The 16176-nt window shown below is 42.1% G+C and overlaps 1 protein-coding gene across 3 annotated transcripts in view; it reads right to left on the bottom strand.

Annotated features, from left to right (window-relative positions):
* Positions 1–1230: 1230 nt before the first annotated feature.
* SP4 (Sp4 transcription factor) overlaps positions 1231–16176 on the bottom strand; it is a 29663-nt gene continuing 14717 nt past the window's right edge. For all 3 annotated transcript variants that reach the window (XM_044294234.1, XM_044294233.1, XM_044294232.1), the window contains 2 exons: positions 7840–8039; positions 1231–4193 (listed from right to left, as the gene is read on the bottom strand). In XM_044294234.1, coding sequence (XP_044150169.1) covers positions 3946–4193; positions 7840–8039 — 448 coding nt within the window. In that variant the 3' untranslated portion in view covers positions 1231–3945. The remainder of the gene's footprint in view (positions 4194–7839; positions 8040–16176) is intronic.

Raw genomic sequence — 16176 nt, 5'->3', positions numbered from 1 at the left:
CGTCCACATGACAACTACTCAAACAATTACTCAGAAAAAAATAAAAAGATAACACTGATATTCTAAACTTGATAAATATACATGAAGAAATAGATAAAGGTGTTTCTATAAAAACAGTGGCATACAGGTAGACAGTGAAATGACATTAAATAAGACAATGCACACGCGCCTTCAGCATCAGACAGCCAATAAAACTACCGCAAACCATATGACATGTCAGTCTAGATGATCAGCTTGAAAGATTTTGTTTTCCCCCTAAAACACACTAATTCCATTTCATTTAAGGTTAGAAAATTAGATTATAATATACCCAATGTCTCTAATATTTATTTGCAATATCTTATTAAAACTATACAGAGTAATATACAAGGTGTTTAAATAAGATTTTAACACTTCAGGCTTTCATGTACGTCTTTACAAATAAAATGTAGCATTCTTCTTACCTATACTTAGGGGTGCCATCTATTGTAGGATTCGACGTTTATAGTAACACAGCCTACAGAGTGCAATCATCTATCAGCTACTTTGGCAACATGCATGGTGCCAACATAGTTGTTCTGGCATTTTGATGTTGCTGGTGTAAAAGAGAAAATCTGTTCTCTATGGGGGACCGGCAATATATATTGATGATCAATGGTCAGGTTAGGTCATCAATATCTGATTAGCGGGGGTCCAACTCCCGTCACCCTCGCCGATCAGCTGTTTGACAAGGAGGTGGTGTGCTACATGTGAGCGCCACTTCCAGGTCTTTACACTGCGCATCGTCTCTAGTGGAGCGGTGGCGTAGTGTACTCACTCCATTCACTTTAATGGAGCGAGTACTTGTATTACACTGCACTTCCAAGACGACGGGCAGTGTAATGAAGAGAAAGCAGTGCTGACATGGAGCGCCGCCTTTTCTTCAAACAGTTGATCGGTGGGGGGTGCCAGGTGTCAGACCCTCGCTTATCAGATATTGATGACTTATCCTGACAATAGGCCATCAGTATGTATGGCAGGAAAACGCCTTTAAAGGGGTTCTCCGGGCTTTTAATATTGATGACCTAACCTCAGAATAGGTCATCAATATCAGATCGGCGGGAGTCTGACACCCGGCACCCCCACCGATCAACTGTTTGAAACTGCCAGCGCTGCCTCCTCTTCACTGTTTACCTTCTCGCCGTCACATCTGCAGCAGTGAGCAGGTGCAATTACACCCAAGCCGTCACATTCATTTCAATAGGACGGATCGTTCCATTGAAATGAATAGGACGGCTTGGGTGTAATTACACCTGCTCACCGCTGCAGAGCCAACGGCAAGAAGTTAGCGCTGGTACGGCGCGCGCCTCCTCTTCAAACAGCTGATCGGCGGGGGTGCCGGGTGTCGGACCCCAGCCGATCTGATATTGATGACCTATCCTGAGGATAGGTCATCAATATTAAAAGCCCGGAGAACCCCTTTAATATCTCTCCACTTGCATGTCTCTTAGTATTTGTGTTGCATCTTTGAAGGTCCATGCGCCAAAGTGCAGATCCACAGCAGCAAGTGAGCTGTGACTATAATCTATGCCACATTGCTGCCCGCCTCACACCTTAAAAAGTGGTGAGTGGTGTCAGAAACACCCACAAAAAGTCGCTAAATTTTGAGCTGACCTTTGGGACCTTTTGGCGCCAGTATTCTGGTGCACAGGGAATGATAAATGTCCTCCTATATTTTTAAGTAGAAGATATTGATATCATAGGTTCTTAATAAACTGACTGACTACATTTGTGTCACAGGTTTTACTTCACACATATTCTACTTTAGTGAATTAAGCAGGAACCTATAACTTCAGCCTTTAGGCAGAATATATTAAGATTGCGATTTAAAGCAGGGGGTTCTAATTCATTAAACCTGGCCAAGAATATTAGGGAAGATCAGTGACCATGAATACAAGCATTTAATTAAACTAATGAAATGAACAGAACAGCTAATCCTGAATGTAATAACACAAATAACATTGAAGGGTACCTCATAGTCCCAGCTCACAGACCCCATGCATATTACTGCCCTACTGGAATCCATGGAGTTATGTTACCATTTAACTGGGAGGTCTTATTTCGCCAGCAATTGTTGGGTGCCCGTGAGCTGGTGTGTCAAAATTGCAATAAACCAGGGTACACACTTTAAGTGCTCAAAAGAGAATAAAAAAAAAAAATTCAACATGCAAACTAAACGTATGCACATTGGTGCTCATGAATACAACCGCAGCTAATACAAACCTAAAAGAACAGCTTTATTGTACAATGCACCATAATATATACAGAAGTTGACGCCTTCTTACCTTCATCTGGTTACTGAGATCTGATTTAAGGTCTATGAAAATAAATATTGTATTTGTGTGGAGCTATGTCTGATAACGTTGTCTATTTCACAAATGATCCTTATATCTGCTGAACATTGCAATAGTTAAAATAACAATATGCATATATATTGTATATACAGAAATACACACAGTCACACACACACATACACACTTATTTGCACACTTGCGCTGTGTCAAAAGTGCCATCTTTAGTCCCAAGAATTCTGTCGCTACTATATAAATATACTTATTTAGGAAAACATAGTAGATATCCAGCATCCAAATCTTCATCTCATAATTTGCATCTTCCTAAGCTTATTTTCGGACGTCAGCGAGCCTCTGTTGTGGTGGCTCAAGCAGGAAAAAAAAGCGTCATATAACATATGGCAAATTAGTCAATGGACGTGGTATTTTACAGGCATGCTGCATATTTTGTATGTCTGGATTTTTGTGGTGACGCAGAATTGGTTTCTATAGAGAAAGAGGGGGGGGGCGGCGTTAATAGCACAACTTATATAAAAAAAACTATAATAGGCACATGTCCTAAAATAGCCCGTTTAACAAAGAAATCTGGTACAAAAGTGTTTTTTTATCCTGCTATTTTTACATATGGCTCTCTGATAACCCACTAACCCCTTTTACGAATAAAAAAAAAAGAAAAATATGTATTTACCTGTTAAAATGATCTGGAAACCAAATGTCCATATACAGGGTAGATACTGAATGTTATAAAAAACATCTGATTTACATAAGTTGTGCTTCTAGAAATTGCAACTGCTTACAAGAAATGTATCGAGAATTGTGAAAGAAAACTTTACAAAGCTGCACTATGAAGGGATCCGTACATTATGGGATAACCACGCAGGGCCTTCACTTTTCCGATCAGCCTTTCCTCTTTGTAGGAACCATGGATGCGGTATATACCGATTCTACCAACCCATAGCAAACAAACAATAAAAAATAAAAAAAAATAAAACAATGGAATGTGGAAAGAAAGCAGTGGGTATGTACAAAATGTTACATAAGAAACAGCATTTTCAATGTCAGGTAGCATCAAACTAAATGCAGCTTGCATAATTTTAACATTGCATCTATATAAATAAGATTTTCAGAAAATTTTGCTTAAATATCCGATCTCCTAAAAAAATTACTTCTTTGTAAAGGTAACCTCAGACTAACTTTTGCTATCATAAATACAAACTGATTGTAGGGCCATTTACAAACAGAGTTTGTAATATATTGGTGGCCGTGAGTCTTATCGCCCGCCATTAGTTTATGTGGTTCACCATGAAAGCGCAGTTTCTTGAGAGGAAGATGAATGAAAGCACATTAAAAAGTTGAAGTTTTTTTTTTTTTTACAAAATGGAGAACACATGATGCAGATAAAATATCTTAGCTTTCTATTGCGAAATAATAGAAAATGGATATTATTCACAGCTTGATCTGCATTAGCTTCATCCCCCCCTATCCTCGGAATATTTAAAGGAACAAAAAAATAAATAAATCATGATTACCTCTGAAAGGCTTTCTACAGAACTGTTCACGATTCTGTAAATCCATATATTTAAGTGCAGCAAAAAACAAAACAAAAAACAAACAAAGAAAGTCCTTATGACTTCATTCAAAATTCATCTATGTTTGTGGAAACATTTGGGGTGGCTGGATTTGAATCTTGAGAAATGGCTGCAACTGCGACTATTCTTGGAGAACTGAGGACCCCGGTGACCGACGCATCCAGGTCCCCTGAGGTTACAATAGCCAGGGCGGTTCCACCTCCCTTTTTGTTTTGGTGGGTTTTCACATGCTTGGAGAGGTGGTCGCTCCTCATGAATCTCTTTGAACATTCCGGACACTCAAAACGTTTTTCACCTAAAAATTAAAAACATTTTGAAGGAAGGCTGCCACATATTAGTAAATATATTAAAGTGCCACATGTAAAGATGTCCACTAGTGGGTGCCTGAACCTGGAAGCATTTGGGGGCTGTATACAATGCATGCTATCCAGGTGAAAAGACACTACTGATAACACTCCAGGCACTTTAAATGGGTTATATCAGGGTGCTTTCACACTAGCGTCTTTGTTTTCTGGTATTGAGTTCCGTCCTAGGGGCTCAATACCGGAAAATAACTGATCAGTTTTATCCTAATGCATTCTGAATGGAGAGCAATCCGTTCAGGATGCATCAGTTCAGTCCCTCTTATGTTTTTTTGGGCTGGAGAAAATACCGCAGCATGCTGTATTTTTCTCTCCGGCCAAAAATCCTGAACACTAATTTCCATTGAAATGTATTAGTGCTGGATTAAAATTGCCGCATTGACGGATCCGTTCTTCCGGTCCGCGCATGAGCAGACCTTTAAATATGTGAAAAATAATTAAATACCGGATCCATTTTTCCAGATGACACCAGCGAGATGGATCTGGTATTTCAATGCATTTGTCAGACGGATCCGCATCCGCATCCAGCTGACAAATGCTATCCGTTTGCGTCCGGATTGCCGGACAGTTCTGGCAATGGAATCCTCTGCCGCAAGTGTGAAAGTACCCCGGAACTGCCTGCTGGATCCGGCAAAACGTATGCCAACTGAGGGTATTTGTAAGACTGACCAGGATCCTGATCAGTCTTAAAAATGCCTGATCAGTCATAAAAATGCATTGAAATGCCGGATCCGTCTTTCCGGTGCCATCAGTCAAAACGGATCCGGCATTTATTTTTTTCACCTTTTTTTGACGGATTCGGCATTCAGGCAAGTCTTCAGTTTTTTTCGCCGGAGATAAAACCGTAGCATGCTGCGGTTTTATCTTTTGCCTGATCAGTCAAAAAGACTGAACTAAAGACATCCTGATGCAAACTGAACATATTACACTCTATTCAGAATGCATGGGGATAAAACTGATCAGTTCTTTTCCGGCATTAAGTCCCTTTGACAGAACTCAGTGCCGGAAAAGAAAAACGCTAGTGTGAAAGTACCCTAAGCCGAATAAAAAAGGTTTGCAGTGGGATGGTTAAAAAAATAAAACAGAGCGGATACTTACCTCATCAATCCCCCACCACTGCCATTCCAATGATGTCTGGGTCCTCGCTGCTCTCCACTTCCACTTCCTTCCAAATGTCTGGGAACCACTGGCTGACTGGCATTTTCAGCCATTTCCTGCTGTATCGGGACAGGAGCCAGAAGTGGAGCGCGGCGAGGATGTGGGCACCATCAGCACAGCCATGGTGGGGGATCAGTGATGTGAGAAGCAGCTCTGTTGTTCATTTATTTCTTCTACCATTTGTATCTCACTGCATCCCTTTTCTATTCGGCTGGAATACCCCTTTAAAAAAGTCAGGCTGTCCTAGAGGTGTCTTTATCATGGACCATATGTACAGTCCATGAACTAACCAGACATTTCTTCTGCAGCGGCACTTATTTATGACACAGACAGTCATGAGACAACCCCTTTAAGGCTGGCCAATCCATACAACAAGGGTGACTAAGATGATTGTAGTGGAAATAATGGGGTCTTCAGAACTTAAAGGGATTGGCCACTATCTTTACTTCTGCACGTACGCTGGGAACAGCACAAAAAGGCATTGCTGTTAATCCATCTGCAGGGACGTTCAGTGGCCTAAATTGCTTACCCACTGTTTATTGCATTGATTCTTGGTCACAGCCCGACACTCCGGTTCTAAAATAGCTACTAATACAGGATCATGTGACCAGAACCGTCCTAATACTGCGGAAAGGACTGTACATGGCTTGTCCGTCCATGGTGTTAGTCAATGAAGCTTGCTGATAGATGGGTCTGGTCACTTGATTTTAGGAGCGAAGAACCAGGACATCAATAAGAATGATTGCAGTAAGGTTTAAGCAACAGAATCCCCTGGACATTGGAGGTAATGGATTAATAATGGTTTATCAAGTGCCTTTACATGCTGTTCTTATCATATGAAGTATTAAAGAGATAGTTGCCAACCCCTTTAAATATGTATGTGTATGGATAGTTTTTTAATCCATCAATCCTACATTTAAAAAAAAACCCACATGTATCAAGTACAAGTACTGCTGCTTAGTAAGTGGCACTGTACTCTGGGAAAACCTCTGACATGTTATAGTGACATATCCAAAGTTTTGATCAGTGGGAGTCCAAGGGCTGAGACCCCCACCGATCACTAGAACAAGGAAGGAGAAGCACTCATAATTGATGGAAAAATGTTGAACTTTCTCAGTTTTTGTTATATTGCTGAACTATCCTCAGGATAGGTCATCAATATCAGATCGGCGGAGGGCCCACTCCCAACACTTCCGCCGATCAGCTGTTTGAAGAGAAGGCAGTGCTAGTACGAGTGATGACTTCTCTTCCATGTTTACCTGCTCGCCATCAACATTGCAGTGATGAGCAGTGTAATTACAGCTCTACCGTCTCATTCACTCCAATGGGACAGCTCTTTCCTACCGCAATGTAGACAGCAAGCAGGGAATCAGAGGAGATCGAGAACAGCTGATCGTCAGGAGTTCGCCCCCCACAACCTGATATTGATGATGAGGACAGGTGATTAACATAGCGAAAGCAGACAACCTCTTTAATGGAAATCTGTCTTGTAAGTGATAGCTTGTGGGCTATTTTGCTTCTCCAAGATGACTGTGCCAGTCTTACGTTCAGCTATCAGTACATGAGGATTATTGGCATGGTTGTTCTGTACTCCCCCTTCCCCCCCAACATAAAATACAAGCCTGTAAGCGACCATAAATATGTGAGGGATCAGACCTTTTGCTCTGATGACAGATATTGGCAAATACTTTGCCAGCCATCACTTACATAAAAAAACATTGGTGGGATTCAGTGACCAGCTCCCATCTGAAGCTGGCCATACATTTGAGATAATGATCAGCCGCACTCCGACCGATCAGTCGTCCATGGGATAGTTTGTACGAACGATCCCACCAACTAAACTGCCTGACCAGGGAGTTAGTTTTCTATTAAAACTGACCCCCTGGTGCTTCAGCACAATGACACACGATTGGCTGAATTCAGCCGATCATTAAATCAACCTGCAGTTTCGGCCGATGAATGGCAGTCAGCTGGAATGGCCAGTATCTGCCATTCCGGCTATTTCTATGGCCCCCTTAAAGGTCTTTGGCTGTAGGAGAGAGGATTGCCATATGGCAAGTATATAGCTCAGTAGTGAAAAACCTGTGGCCAGAGGCCACAAGTGGCCCACATTGCAGTTATTGTCAATGTAGTTTATGGGAGTAGTGAAACACCCAGCTGTTTCAATAAGTTACATAACATACAATGAAGAGAGCAGCATGCATGGGTGTGAATGGGATCCTATTCTCCCAACAGTACTGGAAGTGGAACTGATGAGACTTTATACTTTTGAGAAGACACACGTGTCTCAGATGGTAACACACCTTGAAGTTTAATTGTGGCCTTGGGATTGGCTCAGTCTGACCTTGTGGCCACTGGCCCAGAATAGGTTGTGCATCCCTAATATAGCCCTTGATAATATCACAGAGTAGACCTTCATACCTGTGTGCGTTCTTCTATGTCTTTGCAGCTCATCGCTCCGAGTGAATCTTTTTCCACAAAATATCCAGTTGCATACAAAAGGCCTTTCTCCGGTATGCCAACGAAGATGTGCTCGCAAATGGGATGTCTTCCCATAGACTTTTCCACAACCTTCAATGTGACAGATGTGCTGCTTCTTTTTCCCAGGCTCACTGCTGCCTCTAATGATACAAATACACAGATGGGTTTGACCATTTCAGTCTCACTTTTATCATTCATGGTCACACTGACATTATATGGTAATAAACTACTACGAGTGTATGTAGTCTGGATACACACTCCATGTGACAGCTGTATTTCCCGGACTGAACACTGCTCTTCTGACGTGACCTCACAGTATCAATGATTTAGGAGGCTGTGGACTCCTGCCTGACTGGGAGTCTACTGAACTGTACTGACATAATTCCATGAGTACAGTTCAGGAGAACCGCCGCCACACCCCTTCACCTAAGCCACTCCTATTTTTCTCTGTACTTCAGAAAAGTGCTGAGAAGCTCAAAAAGTTGCAAATTATGGGGCACCATAATCTGCGACTTTTGTATACCACAACAGTGGCGTAAAGAGCTTAAAAAATGCCCCTCTTTATGTAGGCAACGCTGAAATCTATGTGCCTGGCACTACCTTACGCTGCCCTCAAGGAAGGCAGATAGAGGTGGTGACAGACTTCCTTTAATTTAAAGAGGACCTGTCACCAAAAATGCAATGCAATCTGCAGGTTATAGAGCTGGAAAAGCCGAGCAGATTGATGTATAGTTTTGAAAGAAAAGATTCAGTAAAACCTGCATTCATATATTAGTTTTTTTCCCCTTCCTGTGAATACCTATCGGTACAGGAGGGAGGAGTTATCAGTGATTGATAGCGCTGTGTGTATAGGTGTGTATACAGAGATAGCTGTCAGCCACTGGTAACCCCTCCTCTCTGTACCAATGGATATTCAAGAACTGAAAAAAATACCAGAAATATAAAATGTATACGTTTTACTGAATCTTTACCCACAGAACTATACATCAATCTGCTCAGCTCCTCCTGCTCTATAACCTGCCGCCTGCACTGCATTTTTTTGCCGATAGGTCCTCTTTAACATGAATCACCTGTAATAACGGTAATGAAAACTATGGCAAAAACTAAAGGGGTTGTCTGAGATAAATAAAAAAACTCTCAGAAATCGCTTATAGTGGATTTACACCTGCCAAGGAGCAGCCAATTATCGGGAAGGAAGCGTTCCTTCCCGACAACTGGCTGCTCGTTCAGTGGGGGTGGACCGCTGCAATTACATGCAGTCATCACCTCCACAGTAATGAGAACAAGCGATCACTGGGCCTCATTCAGCTGTATTGTTTCTGGGAAGCAGAGTGCGGTTTAATTTACTTGCCAGCACTAACGTCAGCTCCAAGCCCACAGAGCAGCAGAGATGCCGGGAAGGCAGAAGGCGATACAACCCCTTTAACACCTTAAGGTGAAATATGGCAGTGTCCTTAAGGACTAGGCCATTTTTTGCAAATCTGACCAGTGTCACTTTATGTGTGAATAACTTTAAATCGCTTTTACATATCCAGGCCATTCTGCGATAGTTTTTTCGTCACATATTGTACTTCATGACGCTGGTAAAATGGAGCAAAAAAAGATCCAACGGAACAGTGGTCTGGGACAAATACAGTGACGAGCCTGTATTCAGCAACTCACCGCTGCAGCCCATCACTGTCCTCAGCTGTAAGCAAACGGTGGGAGTAACAGAGGAGAAAAGCAGAGAACGGGGATGGAATAAGAGGCGAGTATATGGTGTTTTTATATTTTAAGTAATTGTAGGGGATTTTTAATTATCTCGGACAACCTCTTTAAGCATTTATTTTCCCAGTGTTGTTTTATGCGGTTTTAACCACAGCAAGCTGCATATTGGCCGCTGTGTGGTGCCTGACCCTAATATTTATCTGCAGCTCAAACACTAGGTGCGAACATACCCTTAGAAATCACATGCATGCAAAATCGAGTGTGCATGTGTATGGGGGAGTCCGGCCAATAGCTATTGAAGGTGTCGGATGCGGACCCAATTACCAGTGGGGCTGCAAAAGATCCGTATGTCCATTTCACAGCCCCGCCAAAAAATAAAACATGTCCTATTCTTGTCCATATTATGTACAACAATAGGGCAGTTATATTATGGGGCGGACATTTTGTTACACAAAATGCAGAATGCACACGGCCGGTATACATGTTTTGTAGATCTGCAATTTGCGGACAGCAAAATGGGCTATGGTCGCGAGCATGAGCCCTTAGTTATACAACAGAATAAGGGCTCATGTCCACCACCGCGATTGATCTGGGAAGCACGATCTGGGTGTTGGCCGCATCTCCCCGACCCGATTGGATCATAATCATTTATGACACAGTCAGTCTCTATCTGATCGCAGGGCTATTGCTGTGTGCTCACATCATTATGTGCCCTGCAATCAGATGGTCCAGGGGACACAGCGGCGTTTCTCTGGCCGATTACTGTCATGTGAATCAGCCCTTACACAATCTTTGTTAGGCCTCTTGCACACGAACGTATTTTTATTCAGTTTCCATTCAATTTTTTTTGCGGACCGTATACGGAACCATTAATTTCAATGGGTTCGCAAAAAGGGAGCTAGAGTTTCACATCTGTATATCTGCAAGTGACACAAGAAACACAACCAGTGGCTCAGCGGCATTGATACAATAAGCAGATCAGTGGTAATTAGATTAGAGTATAAAGGTAATGGGGGTCATTTATTAACACTGGGGTTTTAGACGCCGTTCTTAATAACCCCTGTGCTGGCGGTGGATCCGCTGAAGTTATGAAGAGGTGCCGGGCTCTACATAACTTCTGCGCATCCACCACCGGTCTAAATGTAAGCCAGCTTCCTTGCTGGCTTAGGCCTCTTGCACACGGCCGTATGGCTTTTTCAGTGTTTTGCGGTCCGTTTTAAACAGATCAGTTTTAAAAAATTTTGGTTCAGTAGTGTTTCAGTTTCCATTCCGCCGTTCCGTTTGGTTTCCGTTTTTTGCGGATCGGAAACGGAAGCATGGCATATACAGTAATTACATAGAAAAATTGGGCTGGGCATAAAATTATCAATAGATGGTTCTGCAAAAACGGAACGGATACGGAAGACATATGGATACATTCCGTATCCGTTCCGTTTTTTTTACAGCCCCATTGACTTGAATGGAGCCACGGAACGTGATTTGCAGGCAATAATAGGACATGTTCTATCTTTGAACGGAAAGGAAAAACGTAAATACAGAAGCGGAATGCATACGGAGTACCTTTGTTTTGTTTTTTGCAGACCCGTTGAAATGAATGGTTCCATATACGGAATGCAAAAAAAGGAATGGAAACTGAAAAAACTTTGCAAGAGGCCTTAACCTGTTACAGACACAGGGCGTACAGGTACGCCCTGATGTCCCGGTACTCAAGGACTGTATGCCCCCGCGCAGCGGGGGGTGATCGGAACTGGGTGCCTGCTGAAATCAAATCAGAAGGCACCCTGGGTCAATGCCGAGGGGGGTCCTGTGACCCCCCCGTATCGGCGATCGCTGCGGATTAACCCCTTCTATGCCGCTACTGCGGCATAGAAGGAGTTTGTGTTTGAGGGAGACCATCGAGTCCCCGCACTGCTGTGGCGGAGACTCGATGTCTCAGAAGGCAGCCCGATGCCGTGCAGAGGCTACCCAATGCCTTCTACGGGAGCCGAGGAGATCCAGCCTCAGGCTGGGCCTCCTAGGCAAACTGTTTGTGTACTACTCACTGAAGTACACGAACAGGCAATGCATTACAATACAAATGTATTGTAATGCATTGCAGAGGGGATCAGACCCCCAAAAGTGAACATCAGAAATAAAGTAAAGAAAAAAAAAAAGTAAAATAAATAAATAAATAAATGTTTGTAATAAAATTAATAAAGTAAAAAAAGAAAAAAAAAACGCCCCTTTCCCCTTATTTTATAATAAAAAACTGAAAAAAACACACATATTAGGTATCGCCCCGTCCGTAATGGCCGGCTCTATAAATATATCACATGAGCCACCCTGTCCGATAAATACCATTAAAAAAAAAGGTGTAAAAAAAAAAAAAGAAGCCATTTTTGTCACCTTACATCACAAAAAGTGCAACACCAAGTGATCAAAAAGGCATATGACCCCCAAAATAGTACCAATCTAACCGTCACCTCATTCCGCAAAAAATGAGCCCCTACCTAAGCCTATGGCTCTGAATATGGAGACACTAAAACATCATTTTTTTTGTTTCAAAAATGCTGGTACTGTGTAAAACTTAAATAAAATATATTCGGTATCGCCACGTCCGTAAGAACCTGCTCTATAAAAAAAAATAATAATCACATGACCTAACCCCTCAGGTGAATACCGTAAAAAAAAAAAAAATTGTCACCTTACATCACAAAAAGTGTAATAGCAAGCGATAAAAAAGTCATATACACCCCAAAATATTGCCAATCAAACAGTTATCTCATCCCGCAAAAATCATACCCTACCCAAGATAATCGCCCAAAAACTGAAAAAACTATGGCTCTCAGACTATGGAGACACAAAAACATTTTTTTTTTGTTTAAAAAATGAAATCCTTGTGTAAAATTTACATAAATTTAAAAAAGTAAGCATATTAGGTATCGCCACGTCCGTAATAACCTGCTCTATAAAAATATCACATAATCTAACCTGTCAGGTGAATGTTGTAAATAACAAAAAATAAAAACGGTGCCAAAACAGCTATTTCTTGTTACTCTGCCTCACAAAAAGTGTAATATAGAGACACCAAAAATCATATGTACCCTAAAATAGTACTAACAAAACTGCCACCCTATCCCGTAGTTTCCAAAATGGAGTCACTTTTTTGGAGTTTCTACTTTAGGGGTGCATCAAGGGGGCTTCAAATGGGACATGGTGTAAAAAAAAAAAAAATGTCCAGCAAAATCTGCCTTCTAAAAACCATACGGCGCACCTTTCCTTCTACGCCCTACTGTGTGCCCGTACAGTAGTTTACGACCACATATGGGGTGTTTCTGCAAACTACAGAATCGGGGCAATAAATATTGAGTTTTGTTTGTCTGTTAACCTATGCTTTGTAACTGGAAAAAATGGATTCAAATGGAAAAACTGCCAAAAAAGTTAAATTTTATCTCTATTTTCCCTTAATTCTTGTGGAACACCTAAAGGGTTAACAAAGTTTGTAAAATCAGTTTTGAATACCTTGAGGGGTGTAGTTTGTAAAATGGGGTCATTTTCAGGTGGTTTCTATTATTTAAGCCTCACAAATTGACTTCAGACCTAAACTGGTCCTGAAAAAGTGGGTTTTAGAAATTTTCAGAAAAATTTCAAGATTTGCTTCTAAACCTTGTCCCCAAAAAATAAAATGGCATTCCCAAAATGATCCAAACATGAAGAAGACATATGGGGAACATAAAATAATAACAATTTTTAGAGGTATTACTATGTATTATAAAAATGGAGAAATAGAAATTTGTAAATTTGCACATTTTTCAATTTTTTTTGTAAATTTGGTATTTTTTATAGATAAAAATGTATTTTTTTGACTCCATTTCACCAGCGTCATGAAGTACAATATGTGAAGAAAAAACTATCGCAGAATGGCCTGGATAAGTAAAAGCAATTTAAAGTTATTCACACATAAAGTGACACTTGTCAGATTTGCAAAAAATGGCCTGGTCCTTAAGGTGAAATATGGCCGTGTACTTAAGGGGTTCTCTCAGGCTGGGTTCAGACCTGAGCGTCCTGACCCGAGCGCTGTGTATGCGCGATTCTCCGGCGTCTCACCTACGCGGCTCCAGTAGTATGCGAACGCCCATTGTCGCGCGTTCCCGGAAGTCTATGTACGGGAACGCGCGACAAGACGCCCCAAAGTCGCTCATGTACTTTTTTGAGCGTCGGGCGTTTTACAGCGCGTTCGTACGCGCTGTAAAACGCCCAGGTGAGAACCATTCCCATAGGGAAGCATTGGTTTCTCCTTGTTGAGCGTTTTACAGCGCGTAGGAACGCGCTGTAAAACGCTCAGGTGTGAACCCAGCCTCACCTTCTGCCTTCCTGGCATCTCTGCTGCTCTGTGGGCTTGGAGCTGGACGGGGCGTCTCCTCCTGACAGTAACCCTTGCCTCTCCATGCACGCTCACACAGGCAGCCCTCTATAGCTCACTGCACACTGTTATCTCTATATATTTGCATTTAAAGATAACAGTGAGTCCCAGCAAGCAGTGATGTCTGTCTCCTGATAAGGTTACCAGGAGACAGATAGGATCGCACTGCCAGCCACTGTAGGAAACTTTCAGGTCAGATCTTTCACATGACAGCCGGCACTTGCGATCTGTATATTATAGGTTTGGGGCTATTTGTGCAAGCCCCGAACCTGTTATACTATTTGCCCTCCTAGCATAACGGTACAGAACAGCTTCAGGGCTGTTCTATAGCAGAACAAGGTGGCCGGGTGCAGGAGCTAATACAGGAATACATACCAGGTGGCTGGGGACGGGAGCAAATGCACATACACTGGCCCCTATGTACGCTCGCTCCCGTGATTCCCGGCCACCAGAAAGGCCGGATATTTATATTTAAGTGCGCAAGCGCGGCCACCGCAAGTGCATTCCAGCGGTGGCCGTAACCCCTATAGACGAGCAGGGTCTAAAGGAAGCTATAATGAAAGAACACGGGGAAGAGAAGCCATATAGAAAATAGAAGTACATTACAAAGTGACTGAAAATTACATCATATACACAATAACTATGACTTTATCAGGTGAGACAACCCCTTTAAATTTAAACAGTTTTCTATGCCCAAGACACGCCCCACGCTACGCCCCCCCTTTTTTAAACCTGGTGTGGCGGAAAAACTTGCAGATATATGCCCGAAAACTGGTGTATATCTGATAGTAAATGACCCCAATATTTCAGGGCCACAAAGCTCACTTGTAAGGCTGGGTTCACACGGGCGAGATTTCCGCGCGGGTGCAATGCGTGAGGTGAACGCATTGCACCTGCACTGAATCCGGACCCATTCATTTCTATGGGGCAATATAGAGCAGCATGCTCTATATTGCGCGTTTTTCACGCAACGCAAGCCCCATAGAAGTTAATGGGGCTGCGTGAAAATTGCAAGCATCCGCAAGCAAGTGCGGATGCGGTGCGATTCTCACGCACGGTTGCTAAGATGAAAGTCTATTCACTGTATTATTTTCCCTTATAACCTATTATTTGGGTTCAGTATTCTGTAAATTTTATTATTTTCCCTTATAAGATGGTTATAAGGGAAAATAATAGTATTCTCAATTGCTTAGAAGGTCAATTGAGGGTTAAAAAATTAAATAAAAATTTTACTCACCTCCTCCAATTGATCGCGTAGCTGCCGGTCTCCTGTTCTTTCTTCAGGACCTGTCAAAGGACCTGTGGTGACATCACTGTGCTCATCACATGATCCATTACCATGGTGATCGACCATGTGATAAGCTCAGTGACGTCACCACAGGTCCTTTGACAGGTCCTGAAGAAAGAACAGGAGACCGGCAGCTACGCGATCAATGTGAGGAGGTGAGTCAAATTTTTATTTTATTTTTTCTAACCCTCAATTGACCTTCTACTAAGCATTCTGTATTAAAGAATACTATTATTTTCCCTTATAACCATGTTATAAGGGAAAATAATAAAATTTACAGAATACTGAACCCAAATCTGAACTTCTGTGAAGTCCGGGTTCGGGTCTGGGTACCAAACATGCCGATTTTTCTCACGTGCGTGCGAAACGCATTAAAAAACGCTTTGCTCTCGCGGGGAAAAAAATATATAAAAAAAAAAATCGACCATGTTCCCACAACACCTGTGTGAAATCAGCCTAAGGAATAAAAAAAAAAGGGGTGAAAACAGCTTAAAAAAAATCATGTTTTCTATTTTCTCAAAATACTAAAAGGTGCAAGCAAACTACAAAGGGATTGTTCATCATTAGAAAAACATGGCTGCTTTCCTCCCGATACAGCGCCACACTTGTTCATGATATGTACCTGGTATTGCAGCTTTGCTCCGTTAAAGAGGAACTGTAACCTCTCCTGACATGTCTGTTTTAGTAACTGCTTGTATTCCCCATGGAGCATCTATTCTTATGACTATGTTGTGCCATTCCTTTAGGGTGTCCTCACACGTGGCAGATTTTGTGGCTGTAAATTCTGCGACTGAAAATCAGTTCCATTCATTTGAATGAGGCAGCAAGCACATGGATTTCAGCAAGCCCCATTAAGGTGAATAGAACTGATTTTCAGTCG

Source organism: Bufo gargarizans, chromosome 5 (assembly GCF_014858855.1).
Source record: "Bufo gargarizans isolate SCDJY-AF-19 chromosome 5, ASM1485885v1, whole genome shotgun sequence".
Taxonomy (NCBI): domain Eukaryota; kingdom Metazoa; phylum Chordata; class Amphibia; order Anura; family Bufonidae; genus Bufo; species Bufo gargarizans.
The sequence above is the reverse complement of the archived record's forward strand: the minus strand, read 5'-3'. Positions and strand labels throughout refer to the sequence as shown.